This window comes from Oncorhynchus mykiss, chromosome 7, assembly GCF_057628025.1.
Source record: "Oncorhynchus mykiss isolate SJ-2025 chromosome 7, ASM5762802v1, whole genome shotgun sequence".
NCBI classification, from domain to species: domain Eukaryota; kingdom Metazoa; phylum Chordata; class Actinopteri; order Salmoniformes; family Salmonidae; genus Oncorhynchus; species Oncorhynchus mykiss.
The window spans coordinates 68,304,942-68,327,048 of record NC_143028.1 but is presented as its reverse complement, the minus strand read 5'-3'; the positions used below and the strand labels follow the sequence as shown (position 1 = coordinate 68,327,048).

The 22,107-nt window shown below is 42.7% G+C and overlaps 1 protein-coding gene and 1 pseudogene across 2 annotated transcripts in view; one reads left to right on the top strand and one right to left on the bottom strand.

Annotated features, from left to right (window-relative positions):
* The window catches only part of LOC149982653 (uncharacterized), a 101,769-nt gene extending 99,888 nt beyond the window's left edge, over positions 1-1,881 (top strand). Inside the window, exon 4 of the mRNA XM_090242229.1 lies at positions 1,873-1,881. Within this exon, the coding sequence (XP_090098355.1) occupies positions 1,873-1,881 (9 nt within the window). The remainder of the gene's footprint in view (positions 1-1,872) is intronic.
* Positions 1,775-19,885, bottom strand: LOC110529027 (evC complex member EVC-like; annotated as a pseudogene). The gene is made up of 15 exons (XR_016497503.1): positions 19,486-19,885; positions 17,644-17,796; positions 17,487-17,573; positions 16,758-16,976; positions 16,283-16,533; positions 13,975-14,132; positions 13,233-13,449; positions 12,043-12,270; positions 8,506-8,639; positions 8,108-8,178; positions 5,618-5,985; positions 4,964-5,091; positions 2,832-2,988; positions 2,312-2,436; positions 1,775-2,100 (listed from the first exon to the last, which is right to left on the bottom strand). The product of XR_016497503.1 is annotated as an evC complex member EVC-like (transcript).
* Positions 19,886-22,107: the final 2,222 nt, after the last annotated feature.

The window sequence follows — 22,107 nt, the reverse complement described above, 5'->3', positions numbered from 1 at the left end:
ATGGAGCAGCCAGAGCTGCCAGTCTTCATGGAGCAGCCAGTCATTATGGACTCTTCCAGATCTGCCAGTCGACCAGACTCTTCCAGATCTGCCAGTCGACCAGACTCTTCCAGATCTGCCAGTCGACCAGACTCTTCCAGATCTGCCAGTCGACCAGACTCTTCCAGATCTGCCAGTCGACCAGACTCTTCCAGATCTGCCAGTCGACCAGACTCTTCCAGATCTGCCAGTCGACCAGACTCTTCCAGATCTGCCAGTCGACCAGACTCTTCCAGATCTGCCAGTCGACCAGACTCTTCCAGATCTGCCAGTCGACCAGACTCTTCCAGATCTGCCAGTCAGCCAGGATCTGCCAGTCAGCCAGGATCTGCCAGTCAGCCAGGATCTGCCGAAACCACCCGCCAGCCTGGATCTGGTAGATTCATCAACCTGCCTGAGCTTCCTCTCACTCCTGAGCTTCCTCTCACTCCTGAGCTTCCTCTCACTCCTGAGCTTCCCCTCAGTCCCGAGCTGCCCCTCAGTCCCGAGCTGCCCCTCAGTCCCGATCTGCTCCTCAGTCCAGTGGGGTTCTGGGTGAGGACTACTAGGCCATGGTCGGCGGCGAGGGTGGACTATCCAGGGACGCGAGGAGAAGGGACTAAGACATTGATTGAGTGGGGTCCACGTCCCGCGCCGGAGCCGCCACCATGGACAGACGCCCACCCGGACCCTCCCTATTGTTTTGAGGTGCGTTCGGGAGTCCGCACCTTAGGGGGGGGGTTCTGTCACACCCTGGTCAAAGTATTTTGTGTTTATCTTTATTTATTTGGTCAGGCCAGGGTGTGGCATGGGTTTTTGTTTGTGGTGTGTATTTATGGGGATTGTAGCTAGTGGGGTGTTCTAGCTAAGTCTATGGCTGTCTGAAGTGGTTCTCAATCAGAGGCAGGTGTTTATCGTTGTCTCTGATTGGGAACCATATTTAGGCAGCCATATTCTTTGAGTTTGTCGTGGGTGATTGTCCTTAGTGTCATTGTTCTGTGTTAGGTTACACAAGTATAGGCTGTTTCGGTTTTCGTTAAGTTTATTGTTTTGATAGTGTTTGTGTTTAGTGTGTTACTTCATTAAACATGGATTGCAATAGACACGCCGCATTTTGGTCCGACTCTCCTTCTCACCAAGAAAACCGTTACATGATGACAGTAAATTCGGAAACAATGACACATCCTGGATCCTTATATTACTCTAGTGGTAGTTATAGTTTCAGACACAATAATGTTGTGACTAAAGTATCAGGCCCTCAGTTCTCCAGAGTAGGAGTGTACCTGGATCACAAGGTAGGTATTTTTTTAATTATTATTATTAAACCTTTATTTAACCAGGAAGGGCTCACTGAGATTTAAAATCTCTTTTTCAAGAGCGTCCTGGCCAAGATAGGCAGCACCAAAGTCATTACAAAAATGACAGACAAACAACATGAAAATCTACAAGTAATCTAGTAAAAACCATAGAATTCACAAGAGTATAACAAAATCAAAAACACCAAATCAAAAACATGATTCAGGGAATCAGTCTCAAGGTCATTCATCAGTGATTTAAAAATACCAATCGAGATAAGTTCTTCCAGTTTAAAAGTATTTTGTAAGGCGTTCCAAGACTATGGCGCAAGAGTACATAAAAGCGCTTTTACCAAATTCAGCTCGGACATGTGGAACAGTTAGCAGGATAATCTCCAGCGAACGAAGAGAGTACCCACCATATTTCTGAACAATAAAAATGCCCAAATAAAAAGGCAGTGAACCCAAAATGGCTTTGTAAATGAAAGTATACCAGTGACTGAGCCTACGAGTGACTAGAGAAGGTCAGCTAACCCTGTCCTACTCTGTCCTTCTACAGTGTCCCTGAAACAATGACCCTCCTCCACAGAGTAAATAAAACATTAAAAAATGTACATAAAGAGGTTTAAAAAAGGTTACATTCACATGAAAACAGCAAAAATGTAGTGTAGTGTATGTAGTATAGCAAGTCCTTGCCTATGATGTCATCCTCAGTGTCAAGCTCTTTGCAGGATAGTGGGATCCGGGCTAAGGCAGACAGTTTAGCTATGAAGGCCTCTTCTGCCTCCTGATGGAGTAAACACAAAAATGCATTATGTAACTGTTGGTAAGGCTGGTAATTTACTGTTTTTTCATAAATGGTTTGTTAACCATTAGTAAACTATATATCATTCTTCAAATAAAATATTTGCCAACTCTTATGAACACTCTGCTTTCACATCTAAATTATCCTAATCAAGAACCACAATGTCATTCAGGTTGTATAGAGTGATTCTTACCTGTAACTGTCCTTTGAATTTCTCCATGTTTTTTGCTGGGATAACTTCTTGCTCTCAAAGTTTCACACGCAACGTCCAGCTCCAAGTCATACTGTTCCAACATCCTCTTCTTCTGCAGTTCAACTCTATATAAGGATTACTTGTCGTGTGCAATGAAAAAAGAGTGAGCCTTTCTCTGTATAATATATTCACAGCATCAGACCTGGATTGAAGTAATATTTGTTTTATTTAGCTTTTTTATGTGAACTTTGGCTGCACTTGATTGAGGTTGCCTGGCTGCAATGTAACCAATGGGAATACTACAAAAAGTGCAAACCCTGCCCACCCCAGGCAGGCTCAATCAAACACTCAAGAGTATTTAACAAATACTCTTTGAATCCAGGTCTGTACATACAGTATTTAATCAGCACATGCTTAAAATGTAGCCAACTAGTGTTTGTTTGTTGGCATGCCAACACATAAGAGAGAATACAAAGAAATAAAATATGTTAACAGCAAATGATTAGTAGAGAAACAGTACCTCTGGTGAAACTCAGTGGACATGGGCTTTCTCCCCCAGTTGACCAGCTCCTTCAGCAGGGCCTTGTTAATCTGAGAGCTGTCGTTCCCAACCCTCTGTGACAGTGACAGCCGTATTACTTTATGCCAAAATTCAATCAATCGAAGACGCGTGAGTTACATTAAATTTTGAGTTATGCATACAGTAGCCTTTTCTCAATTGCATACTCCTTGCTTCCTCTCTCCTCGTCTCCTTCTCAAAACCGAATGTAAGATAGGTCAGAGGGAAGGGACCTCTGGCTTTTCATCCATTGAGTTTTGAGAAGGCAACAAGGAGAAAGGACGCGAGGATTATGCAATTGAGAAAAGGCCATAGTATCTCTAGTTAGGATTTAGCCCTTACGGACAGTGCGCTTATTCTGTCTGCATGAAACGCCCCCATTCAACTCAAATAGAGTAGAGTAGAATTAAGCAATAAGATCCGACGGGGTGTGGTATACAGTGCATTCGGAAAGTATTCAGACACCTTGACTTTTTCAACATTTATTACATTACAGCCTTAGTCTAAAATTGATTTTTTTTAAATCTACACATAATACCCCATAATGACGAAGCGAAAACAGGTTTTTAGAAATGTTTGCAAATTTATTCTAAAAAATAATAACAGAAATACCTTATTTACATAAGCATTCAGACCCTTTGCTATGAGACTTTGAAATTGAGCTCAGGAACATCCGGTTTCCACTGATCATCCTTGAGATGCTTCAACAACTTGGAGTCCACCTGTGGTAAAATCAACTGATTGGACATGATTTGGAAAGGCACACACCTGTCTATATAAGGTCCCACAGTTGACAGTGCATGTCAGAGCAAAAACCAAGCCATGAGGTTGAAGGAATTATCCGTAGAGCTCTGAGACAGGTTTGTGTCAAGGCACAGATCTGGGGAAGGGTACCAAAAAATGCCTGCATCATTGAAGGTCTCCAAAAACACAGTGGCCTCCATCATTCTTAAATGGAAGAAGTTTGCAACCACCAAGACTTTTCCTAGAGCTGGCCTCCCTGGCCAAACTGAGCGGTTGGGGGAGAAGGGGTTTTGTCAGGGAGGTGACCAAGAACCGGATGGTCACTCTGACAGAGCTCCATAGTTTCTCTGTGGAGATGGGAGAACCTTTCAGAAGGACAACCATCTCTGCAGCACTCCACCAATCAGGCCTTTATGGTAGAGTGGCCAGACAGGCAACACTCCTCAGTAAAAGGCACCTAAAGTCACTCAGACCTTGAGAAACAAGATTCTCTGGTCTGATGAAACCAAGATTGACCTCTTTGGCCTGAATGCCAAGTGTCACGTCTTGAGGAAATCTGGCACAATTCCTACAGTGAAGTATGGTGATGGCAGCATCATGCTGTGGGGATGTTTTTCAGCGGCATAGACTGGGAGACTAGTCAGGATCGAGGCAAAGATGAATGGAGCAAAGTACAGAGAGATCGTTGATGAAAATCACTCTGGAGGAGTGACCTCAGACTGGGGCGAAAGTTCACCTTTCAACCGGACAACGAACCTAAGCCCACAGCCAAGACAACGCAGGATTGGCTTCGTGACAAGTCTTTGAATATCCTTGAGTGGCCCAGGCAGAGCCTGGACTTGAACCCGATCAAACATCCCTGGAGAGACCTGAAAATAGCTGTGAAGGGACGCTCCCCATCCAACCTGACAGAGCTTGAGAGGATCTGCAGAGAATATTGGGAGAAACTCCCCAAATACAGCAGTCATGCCCAAGAAGACTCAAGGCTGTAATCGCTGCCAAAGGTGCTTCAACCAAGTACTGGGTAAAGGGTCAGAATACTTATGTAAATATATTATTATTTTTTATTTATTTATACATTTGCAAAAAATTCAAAATAACTGTTTTTGCTTTGTCATTATGGGGTATTGTGTGTAGCCAGCCCTTAGCCGTGGTATATTTGCCATATACCACAAACCCCCGAAGTGCATTATTGCTCTTATAAACTGGTTGCCAACGTAATTAGAGCAGTAAAAATACATGTTTTGACATTCCAGTGGTATACGGTCTGACATACCATGGCTATCAGCGAATCAGCATTCAGGGCTCGAACCACCCAGTTTATAATATAATCTAGATCTCATCTTTGCCCCTGTTAGAGTGCTGCTGCTGAAGGCCCTTGGTGATGTCTTTGATCTGAGACTAGTAGCTGGTGACCAGAGCACTAAGCGAATCCCTGGTCACATATACACTCCGAGGCTACCACCGTCAGCTGGCTCTACACATACACAAAGCATAAATAATGAGAATAGATCACATATCCCATCTATGCCAAATGGTTGGTTATTAAAACACATATAGGCCTAGGTCCCTCATTTCTATTTGGTTTTGGTCATTCAACTTTAATCCAAAATGATCACATGGGCTGTAGTTTTCCCATGTCTGGCCTAGGGGGTAGGGACTAGGGCAGCATTTCCCAAACTCGGCCCTGGGGACCCTAAGGGGTGTGCATTTTGTTTTTTGCCCTAATACAACACAGCTGATTCAAATAATTAGCTAACTTAATCTATCAAATGTATTTCATAAAGCCCTATTTACATCAGCAGATGTCACAAAGTGCTTCTACAAAAATCCATCGAGAAAACCCAGCACATCATCATCTCATCATCAAACTTTGATTATTTGAATCGGTTGTGTAGTGCTAGGGCAAAAACCAAAACATGCACACCTTGGGGTCCACAGGACCGAGTTTAGGGAACAGTGGCCAAGTGATTATTTCTGGATGAGGCCAAAAGATCTGGTACCTTCCTGCTGTGGTCAGGTTGGGGCGGGGACCTGGGAGAGGCCTGATCCATCTGCTGCCAGAGGCCCTGGCTGAGGGCGTGTCCCACCAGCAGCTGGGAGTTGGCCTGCAGGAGCTCTGCCCCCATCTCCAATTTCATGCTTGAAACTGTGGCCAATCAGCTGCGTCTCCAGTCCCAGGTGCGTCTTGGCGATTCTGGCACTGAGATCCTGTTGGAGGGAGAGATGGAGACATAGGGAGGTGGGTGACAGACCACAGTGACAAGGTGACAGGGACACCTTGACAGTCTCAAACAGAGCCATAGTTGGACGGAGTATAGCGAACATTAGAAACATCTTCCTAATACTGAGTTGCACCCCCCCTTTTGCCCTCAGAAGAGACTCAGTTAGTCAGGGCATGGTGTCGAAAGCATTCCAGTAGGATACTGGTCCATGGTAACGCCAATGGTTTGCACAGTTGTGTCTAGTTGGCTGGATGTCCTTTGGGTGTTGGACCATTCTTGATACACACGGGAAACTGTTGAGCGTGAAAAACCGAGCAGTGTTGCAGTTCTTGACACAAATTGGTGCGCCTGGCACCTACTACCATACCCTGTTCAAAAGCACTTAAATATTTTGTCTTGCCCATTCACCCTCTGAACGGCACACATACACAATCCATGTTTCAATTGTCTCAAGGCTTAAAAACCCTTATTTAACCTGTCTCCTTCCCTTCATTTACACTGATTGAAGTCGATTTAACAAGTGATATCAATATAGAGTCATAGCTTTCACCTAGATTCACCTGGGCAGTCTATGTCATGGAAAGAGCAGGTGTTCTTAATGTTTTGTATACTCAGTGAATGCCTCTAAAGCAGTTTGTCAATTAATTCCTTGGGGGGGATCTTAGAGTGTCCACTAACACACCTGATTCAACTAATCAAGGGCTAGGCAATTAGACATGTTTGCGCTGGGATGGAACAGAAATGTGCACCCCCTGGGAATGGACTGAGAAACTCTGGACAAAACTAACGTCTTCATCTCCGTATTGTTGTAAGAAATAAACGGGGAAAAAATGTGAACGCAAGATGGAACAAATTCAACAATTTTACTAAGTTACAGTTCATATAAGGAAATCAGTCAATTGAAATAAATGCATTAGGCCCTAATCTATGGATATCACATGACTAGGCAGGGGCGCAGCCATTGGTGGGCCTGTGGAGCCAACTCACTGGGGAGCCAGGCCCAGCCAATCAGTATGTTTTTAATACAGACAGAAATACTCCTCAGTTTCATCAGCTGGCCAGGACATCCTCATCTGGCTTCTTTACCTGCGGGATCGTCTGAGACCAGCCACCCCTCTCAGACGATCCCGCGGGTGAAGAAGCCAGATGTGGATGTCCTGGGATGGTGTGGTTACAAGTGGTCTGTGTGTTGAGGATGGTTGGACAACCTGCCAAATTCTCTAAAACAACGTTGGAGGCGGCTTATGGTAGGGAAATAAACAATCAATTCTCTGGCAACAGCTCAGGTGGACATTCCTACAGTCAGCATGCCAATTGCACATTCCCTCAAAACCTGAGACATCTGTGGCATTGTGTTGTGTAACAAAACTGCACATTTTAGAGTGGCCATTTTATTGTCCCTAGCACCTGTGTAATGATCATGCTGTTTAATCAGCTACTTGATATGCCACACCTGTCAGGTGGATGGATTATCTTGACAAAGGAGAAATATCACTAAAAGGGATGTAGACAAATTTGTGCAGACAATTTGAGAGAAATACGCGTATGGAAAATGGGACCAACAATTTACATTTTTGTTTATATTTTTGTTCAGTATAGTTTATTATTGTTGTAAATGTAAGTGTTACTGGACCTGATGCTGAGCTTTCGTCTTGGTTGGGCTGACTGTTGCCTGGGTCTAGTTCACTAGAGCCAGCAGGGACCTGAAGTCACTCTGAGACAGCACCTTGAGCTTGAAGCTTGAAGCCTCATCTCCTTCAAGATCCTCAGGCAGAAGTGTTCGGCCAAAAAGTGCCTCTGCACCACAGCCAGCAGTAGTTACTGTTTCTTCTTGATCAACATCCCATCATGGCTGGGATATAATAGAACAGAACAAAATAGAACAGAATGGTGATAGGTCAATATGTCCAAATGCATATCTTGTCATTGATTTCAAAGACACTGAATCATATTATGTACATTAAACACATTGTATTAAATCTATTAAGTTGTCAATGATGAATATTCTATTATATATTTTGGCACACCTGCCAGGCAAAAGCATGGATTGATGTGGCTCCCTGGTGGGCTCCCGAGTGGTGCAGTGGTCTAAGGCACTGCATCTCAGTTTCAAACTACAGTCCCTGGTTCAAATCCAGGCTGTATCACATCTGGCTGTGATTGGGTGGCGCAAGGTTGGCCCAGCGTCGCCAGGGTAGGCTGTCATTATATATAAGAATTTGTTCTCAACTGACTTGTTATGTTAGTTATTAGAAATTCAGCGCGTACCTCCATGCCTCTGAGGAATGCTGTTCATCTAGGTGTCTGAGGCAGGCCAGGGCCACCTCCTCACACCATACCTACATTGGGTCAAACAGAAATACACTATTAAAACCAGGGGCGTATTCATTAGGGCACAACATAGCAAAACTTTTTATTATGGAAAGCAAAAACAAGTGGTTCTTATTGGTCCAGGTATTCTCTCCCTGTTTCATTCTGTTTTCTTCAGTTTGGTACCTAATGAATACGACCCATGATGAGATAAACCTGGGGCCTCAGTTCAGTGGACTGTAATGTTACAGAACGTCCAGAGAGAAATGTATTGAGCAGAAAGGATGTCTGTCAGGTCAAATAAGAAATCGAGTCAGCTCTATTCATTACATTTCTAGGTCTGGAAGAATTCCTACCTGTCCATCTTGTTCCAGCTGAGCCCGTAGGCCCTCCAGTTGCCGTTTGGCATTGGCCTCTGCCTGCTGCAGCAGTGCAGCCAGGTCACCATCTTGATCCAACCATAGCCTCTGATCCTGGTCTGGCATGATGCCTCTGGAGATACAAAAGCATGGGTGATATACCATGAGAAATAAGAAAGACCAGAGCTACAAGGCGAATGCTGACTGCTTGGGGCTATTGGCTAGGATATATCAATTGACAAAAACCAGGGGATTCCTCAACCTCTTTGACAGGGTAGAATGAAGTAAACAGTACAAAACACATACAATAGGTTAAAAGGTTGGGTGGTGTCATGTAATAATCTTCCCAGCGCGAAATAGTTCCCAATCGTTCTGATTGTGTTGTGACTGTGACATCATGTTGTCATATTGTGACTTTAGGTGGGTGCTACACGAAATACACTATATATACAAAAGTATGTGCACATCCCTTCAAATTAGTGGATTTGGCTATTTCAGCCATACCCGACAGTTGTATAAAATCGAGCACACAGCCAGCCATGTGTCATGACTGTCCTGTAAGGATCCAAATAGGTCAGATCAGCTTAGCAACAAATCACTTCCAACAGAACCTATCTCACCCACAGAGAGGGGATAAGGGAACTGGTGGGAGTTGACAGCTCACACCCTGTTGTAAATCAAGGACAGAACATTCACATATCTCCCTCTCCAATGATCACCACAGGAATGTGCCTTTGTTTCACAGACACTTTTCCCACCAAAACTCTAACACTTTCTAAAACAAATACTGGAAAAAAGATTTCTAACGTAGAACATAGGGAATGGTCAGAGGCGACCTAAAGAATAATAATGTCATTTCGGTTGTTATTTTGTGATGTCATTAAAAATGTTATAAAGGATATACTGTGTAATGAAAAGTACACACACTATATGTGTGAAGTGTCCTTCCGATGCGTTGTGCATGAAATATGATGAGTGTTTTTGTTAAGAGAGGGGTCTGATTTTAGAAACTATAACTGTATTCACCGCCCCCTTGAGTGAGGTCAGAGAGTGTGTCAGCCTGACAGAACCGCCCTTTCGAATGAACTGTATAAAAAAAGTGGGTTAAGAATGAACATATCAGACTAGAAAGACGTGGAGCTGCAGCTCACATCCAAAGTGGTTTGAACTCTGAATCTCAACACGAGGTAGAGACGATAAAGTCACCTCCTGGAGAATCACTGGTACTGCTGATTAGCTGTCCTAACTAAAGTATCTAGAGAAGCAAATTTAAGTGGGACAATTCTACTACTCTTCTCAAATCACCTTAGTATGCTATTCTCATCACCCCGCTGATAACCATTGACACGGCTGGCTAGCCTATCTTCAAATAAGCATCTTATTTGGAAGTAGAGAATGGAAGTAGAATAAACTCTGTCACCGGATACCGGACGACAGCAGAGGCTGAACTTCATTTCCAAGGCGGCCTGGCCCGACATGTATACACGAAGAACCAAGGCATTTACATGTAAATACATTCATGATTTCTTACTTCAAACGGGCGGTGGTTCGTGTACAAAGTATATGATTACTGTGAGAGTAGTTTCTAAACGTACCAAAGTATTATGTCTCTGTCCCTCTCTGCCCTCCTCTTTTGTAACAAGCCACCAAATTGTGTCAGTCCGCTAGTGACCTGTTTCTAATTTATTAAGTGTATGTTTATCCTGTGTTACCATTTAGTTAGCTAGTAAATAAATAATTAAACCAATTTGTGTAGTACTTTTGCAGATACAGGAGGTTACGTCTGTTCAGAATGATGATATGATACAAGGTTATGATTAATAAGTTGACTGTTTATGAATGATAAGACATTTAGAGATTAATTTGGGAGATTGTAACTCTTTAAAGAACTACTCTCTTGGTGCCCCAAATTCTAATGAGTCAATTGTTACATAATTAATTTAATCAGGTAACAATTAAAAATAGTTAGTTGATTAGATAAATAACAGATGAATGAAAGTAAAGTCACGACACATGCAATCTCCATAGACAAACATTGTCAGTAGAATGACCTTCCTGAAGAGCTCAGTGACTTTCAACGTGGCACCATCATAGGATGCCTCCTTTCCAACAAGTCAGATCAACAAATTTCTGCTCTGCTAGAGCTGCCCCAGTCAACTGTAAGTGCTGTTACTGTGAAGTAGAAATGTCTAAGAGCAACAGTGCTCAGCCGCAATGTGGTAGGCCACACAAGCTCACAGAATAGGACCGCTGAAGTGCATAAAAACCATCTGTCCTCGGTTGCAACACTCACTACCGAGTTCCAAACTGCCCCTGGAAGCAACGACAGCACAAGAACTGTTAGTTGGGAGCATCATGAAATGGGTTTCCATGGCCGAACAGCTGCACACAAGCCTAAGATCACAATGCGCAATGTCAAGCTTCGGCTGGTGTTATGTAAAGCTCACCGCAATTGGACTCTGGAGCAGTGGAAACGCATACACTGGAGTGATGAATCAAGCTTAACGATCTGGCAGTCCGAAGGACAAATCTTTAGTCTGCCGAACGCTATCTGCCCCAATCCATAGTGCCAACTATAAAGTTGGGTGGAGGAGGAATAATGGTCTGGGGCTGTTTTACATGGTTCGGGCTAGGCCCCTTAGTTCCAGTGAAGGGAAATTTTAATGCTACAGCATCTAGACAATTCTGTGCTTCTAACTTTGGGGAAGGTCCTTTCCTATTTCAGCATGACAATGCCCTGTGCACAAAGCAAGGTCCATACAGAAATGGTTTGTCAAGATCGGTGTGGAAGAACTTGACTGGCCTGCACAGAGCTATGACCTCAACCCCATCAAACAAGTTTGGGATGAATTGGAACACCGACTGCGAACCAGGGCTAATCGCCAAAATCAGTGCCCGACCTCACAAATGCGTTTGTGGCTGAATGGAAGTAAGTCCCCACAGCGATGTTCCTACATATAGTGGAAAGCCTTCCCAAAAGAGTGGAGGCTGTTATAGCAGCAAAGGGGTGATTAACTCCATATTAATGCCCATGATATTGGAAGGAGATGTTCAACTGAGCAGGTATCCCCATACTTTTGATCATGTAGTGTACCATTAATGACAAACTACCCTCCAAAAACCCCAGACTGCCACTCTACCACCCTGATGCAGCTCCAAGTCACTGCTCTGCTTCTTTTGTTTTTTTAAATTTAACTAGGCAAGTCAGTTAAGAACAAATTCTTATTTACAATGACAGCCTAGGAACAGTGGGTTAACTGCCTTGTTCAGGGGCAGAACAGATTTTTACCTTGTCAGCTCAGGGATTCGATCTAGCAACGTTTACAGTTACTGGCTCAACACTCTAACCACTAGGCTACCTGCTCTTGATACAACTGGAGAGGAAAATTTAACTGTTAAACCTGGAGCATGCAGCTATCAGGAGCAATTAACAATGTAATGTAATGAGATGGATAACTGTTATAGACTTACACAGAGGTGGCACTCATCCAAAGTAGACTTTAAAGTGAAGTGATTGAATATATCAATGTGAGCAGTAGTTTACTACTACTATTGTTGTAGCACTGGACATATGACAGGGAACGAATGAGCCTACTAAAAGAGAGATATTGACCTTCACAAATTTCTGTGGGTCACTGTGAGTCTGTGCAGAATCCAAGACACGGCTTCTCTCCTTCGCTTGAGTCCTCAAGAGCTTCTTCTTCTTGGAGTTGATCTTCTTGCACTTTTCATACTGAAGTTCCTTGGTCTTTATTCTGCATTCTGCAACATGTAGTTTTGATCCCAAGTTGCTGATTCGGCACAGAATATGACCAGTTTAACACATTTCACTTCATTCTTCTGTGTATCATTATGCACTTACCATTTATAGTCTAGTAGTACATTTCATTACTACAAATGTACTTATGATGGGGCTGCAGGTAGCCTAGTGGTTGGATGCATTGGGCCAATGACTGGAAGGTTGAAGGATCGAATCCCCGAGCTAACAAGGTAAAAATCTGCCGTTCGACCCCTGAGCAAGGCACTGTTTCCTGGGCACCGTAGATGTCGATTAAGGCAGCCCCTGCACCTCTCTGATTCAGAGAGTTAAATGTGGAAGACACATTCAGTTGGACAACTGACTAGATATCCCCCTTTCCCTATGTCAAGACTGTATTACTATACAATTATATTTTATTTTGGTTTGCATTGGTGCTCTCAAAGACTAATCACTTGAGACTTCCATACATTTATTTGATTCAATCTTGTTAGCAATGGAGAAGAGGCTGTAAAATGGGATATTTTAAGACACCAGTTCATTTAAGATGAGGAACTAGGCCACATAATACTGAAAGATTGCCACCATATTCCTCAGGAGGGACGTCCAGCAGGGTATTACAGAATTACACAACTTCCCAGTGGGCATAACTGCTTGCAAAGACGTCATTATGATACTATGTTCCAAATTCTACCCTCTGGGTACTGATTTCACATGAACTAGAATGCTAATCTACTACACAATATTTGACCTGATATTGAATTCAAGGAGGTCACTATTTTGTTAAAAACACACACCAGTTTCTTTGCTTCACCGGTTGGCTATTTGAAGTTGGTGGCCCGCGAGAACAATGTGCCAGGAATCCCCCGGTTAGCAGTGCACATACAGATTAACGAAAAACGTGTGCGTGTGTGTGTGAGTGTGCATGCTCCTGCGAGTATGCATCTGTGTCTGCGTCACGAGTCACCTTCACTGCAGTACTGGAGCCCATCGGTCAGGGCAGCTTGCAGCTCGGGCAGGGTCTCATCCATGGTGGCGAAGGTCAGGTGTCCGTCACTGGTCAGCTGCTCCAGGCCCCGGGCCACTAGGCCCTGTCTGGGGGATGCCTCCCGCCGGAGCAGGGCCTGCTTGGCCCGCAACACACCCTTCAGCTCCTCCCACCACAGCAGCTTCTCCTGTGTCCTCTGGGAGAGCCGGTGGAAAGAGAGATATGGATCTAGAAACAAGCCTTACCGCCTTGGCATTGCTTTTGTTTTTGCAAAGTCTTTGGGGTCTAGTTCGGGTTACAGTATAAGCACTTTGTGACAACTGCTGATATAAAAAGGACTTTATGAATACATTTGATCAAATTTAAATTCACTTGTGTAGCTAGATCTGAGAAGCCTATAAAACTGGATACGTGTATGCCATACCTAGAGCGAGTCAAACAAACAGTATTAAAACAGGGATGTATTCATTAAGGCACACCGTAGCAAAACGTTTTATAATGGAAAGCAAAAACAAGTGGTTCTTATTGAACAAGTCCAGGTTATCCCTCCCTGTTTCAGTCCATTTTCTTCAGTTTGGTACCTAATGAATACGACCCATGATGAGTGAAACCTGGGGCCTGTTCAGAAGAGTTTACAGACGTTACAGAACGTCCAGATAGAAATGTATTGAGTAGAGATGATGTCTCTCCCTTATTTTGACTCATTCTTACAGTTTCTCACCTTCATGTCTGCGGCCTGAGTCTCAGTCAACTGGTCACCAATAGGAGACAGTGGATGAGGGTGTGGATAACATCCTGGGCCTCATTTCTGGGGAGAATACTGGACCTGCCCAGCAGTCTCTGGCAGAAGGCCTCCACCTGTTTGCTAAAGCCCTTTGTCTGTGGAGCGACACGTACAGTACTTACAGTTTCCCACCAAACTTTAAGATCTTTTTCGAAAAAAAATTCCCACAATCTTCAAGATGTATTTTTTTACATTTCCCCATAAACTTAATTCCCCCCATTTAAATCACATCTTACTTGTCTGAGCAAATAATATGGTTCAGACTTGGTGGTTCAATTTGTATAATGTGAATTACATACTATGCGGGTTGAAAGGTTTGACTGTGCTAGTCTACTACGTAGACAATGTTTTATACGTTTTCATGTCTTCATTTAACACACCGTGTAAACATTCACAGTGCAGGCTGGAAAAAGTATGTGAACCCTTGGATTTATGTGAACCCTCCTTTGGCAGCAATAACCTCAACCAAACGTTTTCTGTGGTTGCAGATTAGACCTGCACAACGATCTGGAGGAATTTTGGACCATTCCTCTTTACAAAACTGTTTCAGTTCAGCAATATTCTTGGGATGTCTGGTGTGAACTGCTCTCTTGAGGTCATGCCACAGCATCTCAATCAGGTTGAGGTCCGGACTCTGACTGGGCCACTACAGAAGGTGTATTTTCTACTGTTGAAGCCATTCTGTTGCTTCACCCAACTTCCGTTGAGCTTAAATTGGCAGACAGCCTAACATTCTCCTGCAAAATGTCTTGGAGAACTTGAGAATTCATTTTTCTGTCAATGATAGCAAGCTGTCCAGGCCCTGAGGCTGCTTAAACCATGATGCTGCCTCCACCATACTTTACAGTTAGGATGAGGTTTTGATGTTGGTGTGCTGTGCTGTGCATTTTCTTCTCCACACATAGTGTTGGGTGTTCCTTCCAAACAACTCAACTGCAGTTTAATCTGTCCACAGAATATTTATCCAGTAGCGCTGTAGAACATCCAGGTGCACTTCAGATGTGCAGAAAGGTTTTTTTGGACAGCAGTGGCTTCTTCCGTGGTGTCCTCCTCTGAACATTCTCCTTGTTTAGTATTTTACGTATCGTAGACTCGTCAACAGAGATGTTAGCACATTCCTGAGATTTCTGTAAGTCTTTAGCTGACACTCTAGGATTCTTATTAACCTCAATGAGCATTCTGCGCTGTTCTCTTGCAGTCATCTTTGCAGGAGGGCCACTCCTAGGGAGAGTAGCAACAGTGCTGAACTTTCTCAATTTATAGACAAATTGTCTTACCGTGGACTGATGAACATCAAGGCTTTTAGAGATACTTTTGTAACAATATCCAGCTTTACGCAAGTAAACAAGTCTTAATCTTAGGTCTTCTGAGATCTCCTTTGTTCGAGGCATGGTTCAAAAAATATTTGAAAATAAAAAATAAGCTAAGGACCCTGGGATTAAACACCTCCCTCTGCAACTAGAGAATGCCCCCATTCGAGCATGCCCCCATTCTCATTGACAGGGCTGTAGTGGTGTAGGTTGAAAGCTTCAAGTTCCTTGGCATTCATATCACCAATTAACTGACATGGTCCAAGCACACCAAGACAGTCATGAAGAGGGCACGACAAAACCTATTCCCCCTCAGGAGACTGAAAAGGTTTGGCATGGGTCCTGAGATCCTCAAAAGGTTTTACAGCTTCACCATTGAGAGCATCCTGACGGGTTGCATTACTGCCTGGAATGGCAACTGCTTGGCCTCTGACAGCAAGGCACTACAGTGGGTAATGCGCACGGCCCAGTACATCACTGGGGCCAAGCTTCCTGCCAACCAGGACCTCTATACCAGGCGGTGTCATGGGAATGCTCTAAAAATTGTAAAAGACTCCAGCCACCCTATTCAAAGACTGTTCTCTCTGCTACCGCACAGCAAGCGGTACCGGAGCACCAAGTCTAGGTCCAAGAGGCTTCTATTTTACTGCTGCTCTTGAATTATTTGTTATTCTTATCTCTTACTTTTTTAGGTATTTTCTTAAAACTGCATTGTTGGTTAAGGGCTTGTAAGTAAGCATTTCACTGTAAGGTCTACTACACCTGTTGTATTCGGCACGTGACAAATACATTTTTATTTGATTTGACATTACATAGCAAGTATTATTGATAGAAATTGACAAAAAAAAGCTTATATCATGTCTTATAATGCTATATGGGGATATAATAGGCACTATAAGAGAATTCATAACAGATTATGAATATTTGGCTTAGTTTGGTAAAAACAGTAGGATAAATACACATGTAGGTAGTCCATTCTCGCTTTTTTTCTCATTTTCTTTTAAGAGCTTTGTCACAACAGACCAGTCAGTCAATGCATTATGAACAGTTAGCATTATAAATAGTTTGCTAGTGTGTGATGAAATAAAGAGGTCACCCACCACACATTTCTCCTTCAGGACCTGTGAACAGTGTTGCTGCATGTTCCTGCAGAGCCAGACAGTATCGGCTGATCCTGCACTCAAATCTACAATGATAACAGCTACACTAGAAACAGCTTGTATTTACAAGCATATATATGGAATATACATGGAACCCAAAAAGGTTCTCCCATGTGGATAGGCAAATAACCTTTTTGGATCACTTTTTTCTAAGAGTGAAGACTGATTTCATGGTAAGAAACAACACATCTTAATTTGTAATTTCTCTGAATTATCCCTTTAACTGAATATCTATCCCACATCAGCTCACCCTGTCTGAGAGACTGTGTGGGGGTAGTGGGCCACCCGGGTGAAACTCTCGTTCTGGAGGCTCTTGGGGACCAGCGAGGAGATGAACTGGCTGCTGTCATCATCGTCCTGGCCATGGCTCAGTGACCCCGCTAGAGTCAGATGAGGACACTCCTTTGGGGAGGATGGGAAGCTTGGAGTGCTCGTGCAGCGATGGGATGGAGGCTCCATCCGCTAAGGGCTGTCATTGGGAATTGACATTAAAGGGACAGTTCGCATCAAAGTCAAAGTTTGCCAGATGTATTCAGTCCTATTTAATGTGGTCTTCTTAAAATGGAAAATTCAGCCATAGACTGCTTTCAAGGAAAGGGAAATAAAATAGGTATTTGTGCTGAACTATCCCTTGAGCCCCATCCCATGCTCTTGGAATGAAGGCAAAATTACCTTCCAATTAGGGTTACAATCTGGATAGATTTGGTTAGAACCTTTTATAGCTTCTGTGGTATGAAGTCTGTAATATAAACAGATATCCCGAGTGGCATAGCGGTCTAAGGCACTGCATCTCAGTGCTAGAGGCCTCACTACAGATCCTGGTTTGATCCCAAGCTGTATCACAACCAGCCAGGTTCGGGAGTCCCATAGGGAGGTGCACAATTGGCCCAGCTTTGTCCGGGTAGGCCGTCATTAGAAAATAAGAATTTGTTCTTTACTGACTTGCCTAGTTAAATAAAGGTTAAATAAAGGATCTTACTCTATATTTCTGGTTGATGGGGTACACCACCTTTGCCTGTGATGCAAAAGCAGCCACATCGCTGTTCAAGCGTGGCTTCTTCTTTTCCTGATAAATTAATAAACACAGTGAATTGTTATGGAAAGTCAATGAAAGCCAAATCAGCTTTTATTTACACATACTGTATGTTATGGTTTAGTTTTTCAAACAACAAACACTTGTTCTCATTTGAAGCTGACGTTTATCTCAATCTCTTCTTGCTGACACAGTCACTTTGGTTGTTCTCCCTATCCAGGTCGTCTCCCTCAAACAGTCTTCTGGCATCATAGCCCTGGTGGAAAGGAAGACAGTTCAACTATCAGTGCATAGATTACATGAATATGGAAAGGGGGATACCTAGTCAGTTGATCAACTGAAATGTGTTTTCCGCATTAAACCCAACCCCTCTGTATCTGAGAGGTGCGGTGGGCTGCCTCAATCGACATCCACGTCTTTGGCGCCCAGGGAACGGTGGGTAGCATTTCGCTACACCCGCTATAACATCTGCTAAACATGCGTATGTGACCAATACAATTAGATTTTAATTGCCTTGTTCAGGGGCAGAACGATAGATTTTTATCGAGGTGTATTCAAAAGGACTACTCCTGACTTTAAGTTGTTAAAACCTGTTTGGGAAAGGCGTGCCGCTAGTGGGACACCTCGACAACATCTGGTGAAATTGCAGAGCGCCAAATTCAAACTAAATTATTATAAATATTTAACATTCATAAAATCCCAAGTGTAATACATTAAAATAAAGCTTAACTTCTTGTTAATCCAGCTGCTGTGTCAGATTTCACAAAGGCATTACGGCGAAAGCAAACCATGTGATAATCTGAGGACAGCGCCCCGCATACAAACACATGAAAAACATATTTCAACCAGGCAGGTGCGATACGAAAGTCAGAAATAGCGATATAAAACATGCCTTACCTTTGATGATCTTCTTCTGTTGGCACTCCAAAATGTCCCAGTTACATCACAAATTGTCCTTTTGTTCGATAATGTCCTTCTTTATATCCATTAAAACTCAGTTTAGCTGGCACGCTTCAGTCAAAAATCCACCCAGTTTCCCTCCATCAAAATGCATACAAAACGAATCCCAAATGTTACTAATAAACTTTAGGTAACCTAATACACAAATAAACAACAAAATTCAAGAAGGAGAATTGTTATTTTCTTTGCCTGAGAAAAATACCAAAGAACACGTTCTCCTCCATGCGCTTGGAAACACTACAGCCAAAATGGAAGCCACCAAGAAAAAGTACATTTTTTTTCAAAAAACCAGCCTGAAACTCTTTCCAAAGACTGTTGACATCTAGTGGAAACCCTAGGAACTGCAATCTGGGAGGACTTGGCCTTATAATTAAAGTGCTATAATAAAAGTGTCCTCGGGGTTTCGCCTGCCATATCAGGTCTGTTATACTCACATACATTATTTTCTCTAGAGTGTTTTCTATCCAAATCTACCAATTATATGCATATCCTAGTGTAACAGTATAAATTTAGACCGTCCCCTCGCCCATACCCGGGCGCGAACCAGGGACCCTCTGCACACATCAACAACAGTCACCCACGAAGCATCGTTACCCATCGCTCCACAAAAGCCACGGCCCTTGCAGAGCAAGGGGAACCACTACTTCAAGGTCTCAGAGCAAGTGACGTCACCGATTGAAACGCTATTTAGCGCGCACCACCGCTAACTAGCTAGCCGTTACACTAGTATATTCTGGGCCTGAGTAAAGGCAGTTTACTTTGGGCACGCTTTTCATCCGGAGGTCAAAATTCTGCCCCCTACCCAAAGTTAAACAGTTACAACGCATTGGTTTAAATAGTGCTAATATTACATTGATGTTTGCCAAATAGTGTGCTTATATGCCTGTACTGTTAATGAATATTGCTGTTAGTATTCTCAGTGCAGTATTTGACCATTTCAACCAACATGCTATGACACAAACTAATAATAATCACCTTTACAAACTTATTGTCGAGTTAGAAGCATAGGCTTTAGGTTAAACACATACAGAAGGGCTGCTGCTATGATTCCAGAAAACCCCCGCATACATATCCTGTAAATATATGCAGAGATTCAGCAAACTGAACCAAGACGTCATTGGAGCATTCAGTAATCATATCCTGGTCATTCATTTTTTGATAAATCCCTGGTGCAATGGAAGAAAATAGCCGAAAAACACACGCATTTCTCCAGAAAAAGATTTTAGGCTATGTCTGAAAGAATGAATCAGGACAACAACTCAAACTGATCATGGATAAACATCGCACAGCATTGCACTACAGAAAACAACCCTAAAAGTTACTTCTAAAACCTTTTTATGGTAGAGAAAGTAATGACTTGAGGTATGACACAGCAAATAACAAAACAACAATATACTAAGGCACCAAGGTTACAAAGTACCTTTTTTTTAGATTAACAGTGTCAATGTTTCACAGATGGCGTATTCAACCAATTATTGAACAGATTTGACGATACGCACATTAGGGTGGAGCTTGTCATTTTCTTCATAGTTTTGGGGAAGTCTTCAAGCAAGTTTGGATGACCAACTTCCATGACCAGGGTTTTTACAGTGGGCAAACTGTTTAGCCTACTGTTTTTTGTCTATTTTCCTTGACACATTTGTTTTATATAATATAGCACAATGTCGTGTTATCAGAGAACAATTACAATGTTGACGTTGTATGTGCAACTTTCAGTCACAGTAGCAGGAGGATGAAAGATGTAATGGATTTCAGAAGTAGTGAAAGTTTTAGGACACAAACAAATTCTTCAGGTACATTTCTTCATGGAAGTCACTGTATTCTCTATTTTCAACTAGAATATAGGCATATATTTCGGATGCAACGTCTACAACATCTCCCCTTTAATTTGTATGGGTTCAACAATGTAACCCATCATGAAACTCCATGCCATTCATACAAGCTTACAAACAATTACAATGGCAAAGTCACAATAATCACAAGAATGGCTTCAGATCAAAGTCTATGTTGAGACCGAAGGGAGCAAGAGTCTTTAAGTTAAATAAGTATTTTGTGACTTTGCCATTGTAATTGTTTGTAGCTTGTGTAGTCTAAAATGAATCTATGATCGTTTGCTATCCACGTGTTTTTTGTATGCTGTTCTTTGTATGCCATTTTAATATTTGAGAATTAATCAATGATATTAGGCCATTCTTGGCCGTGATTAGACACCTGTGTGTCTTTTGACACTATATAAACGACTCATCCCGAAGTGTTTGTGATTATACCCTGAGGATATTACATTTTTGCATCTGAGCTCCTAGAAGGTGCGGCTCTCCTTTATTTTCAGAGTGATGCACAGCCATCAGCGTTTGGACTCACATTTCACAAATTTGCCCAGGTAAATCCTTTTGACTGTGTAACGGACAGGCTTCCTTTGCTTATTGCTTGTTACTGTTCATGTAGACTGGCTTTGTGGTAGTCTATACGTGTGCCCACGCGACATTTGTAGTCAAAGTGGAAGACTTCACAGCTATCATATCCTCAACACTATATATATTTTTCTCTCTCTCTCTCATGTCCTCATATTTCCCATTGCACTATTATCTATATGATCCTTTGGGACACAGGTGGAGGCGGGGACTGATTTCCCCCATCTGACGTTCTTCCTGCTCACCCACAACATTCGGCCTCCAGGGGGCACCAACCTGTCTAAACTGGCCATCAGGGACTTCGTATCTGAGATAGCACCCTTTCAGAGTGGGGGAGATGGTGGTGAAAGGCTTCCAGACCTTCACCATCGACTCACTTCCAGGTATACAGTACCAGTCAAAAGTTTGGATACTCATACAAGGGTTTTCTTAATTCTTTTTTTTACAATTTTCTACATTGTAGAATAATATTGAAGACATCAAAACTATGGAATCATGTAGTAACCAAAGTGTTAAAAAAATCTAAATATATTTTATATTTGAGATTCTTCAAATACCCACCCTTTGCTTTGATGACAGTTTTGCCCACTCTTGTCATTCTCTCAATCAGCTTCAATATTACTCACTGGTCACCATGGCAACACCCACTCGTAGTACGCGCTACAGCAGGTATATTTTACTGGTCATCCCCAAAGCCAACACCTCCTTTGGCCACGTTTCCTTCTAGTTCTCTGCTGCCAATGACTGGAAAGAATTGCAAAAATCACTGAAGTTGGAGACTTATATCTCCCTCACTATCTTTAAGCGTCAGCTGTCAGAATAGCTTACCGATCTCTGGAACTGTACACAGCCCATCTGTAAATAGCCCATCCAACGAACTACCTACCTCATCCCCATATTTGTTTTTGTTGTATTTCTACTTTTTAAATGTTTTATTTACACATCCTCATCTACACATATATCACTCCAGTGTAAACTGATAAATTGTAATTACTTCTCCACTTTTGGCCTATTTATTGCCTTACCTCCTTGCTTCATTTGCACACACTGTGTACAGATTCTTCTATAGTGTTATTGACTGTACGTTTGTTAATTCCAGGTGTAACTCTGCGTTGCTTTTTGTCACTTTGCTTTATTTTGGCCACGTCGCAGTTGTAAATGAGAACTTGTTCTCAACTGGCCTACCTGGTTAAATA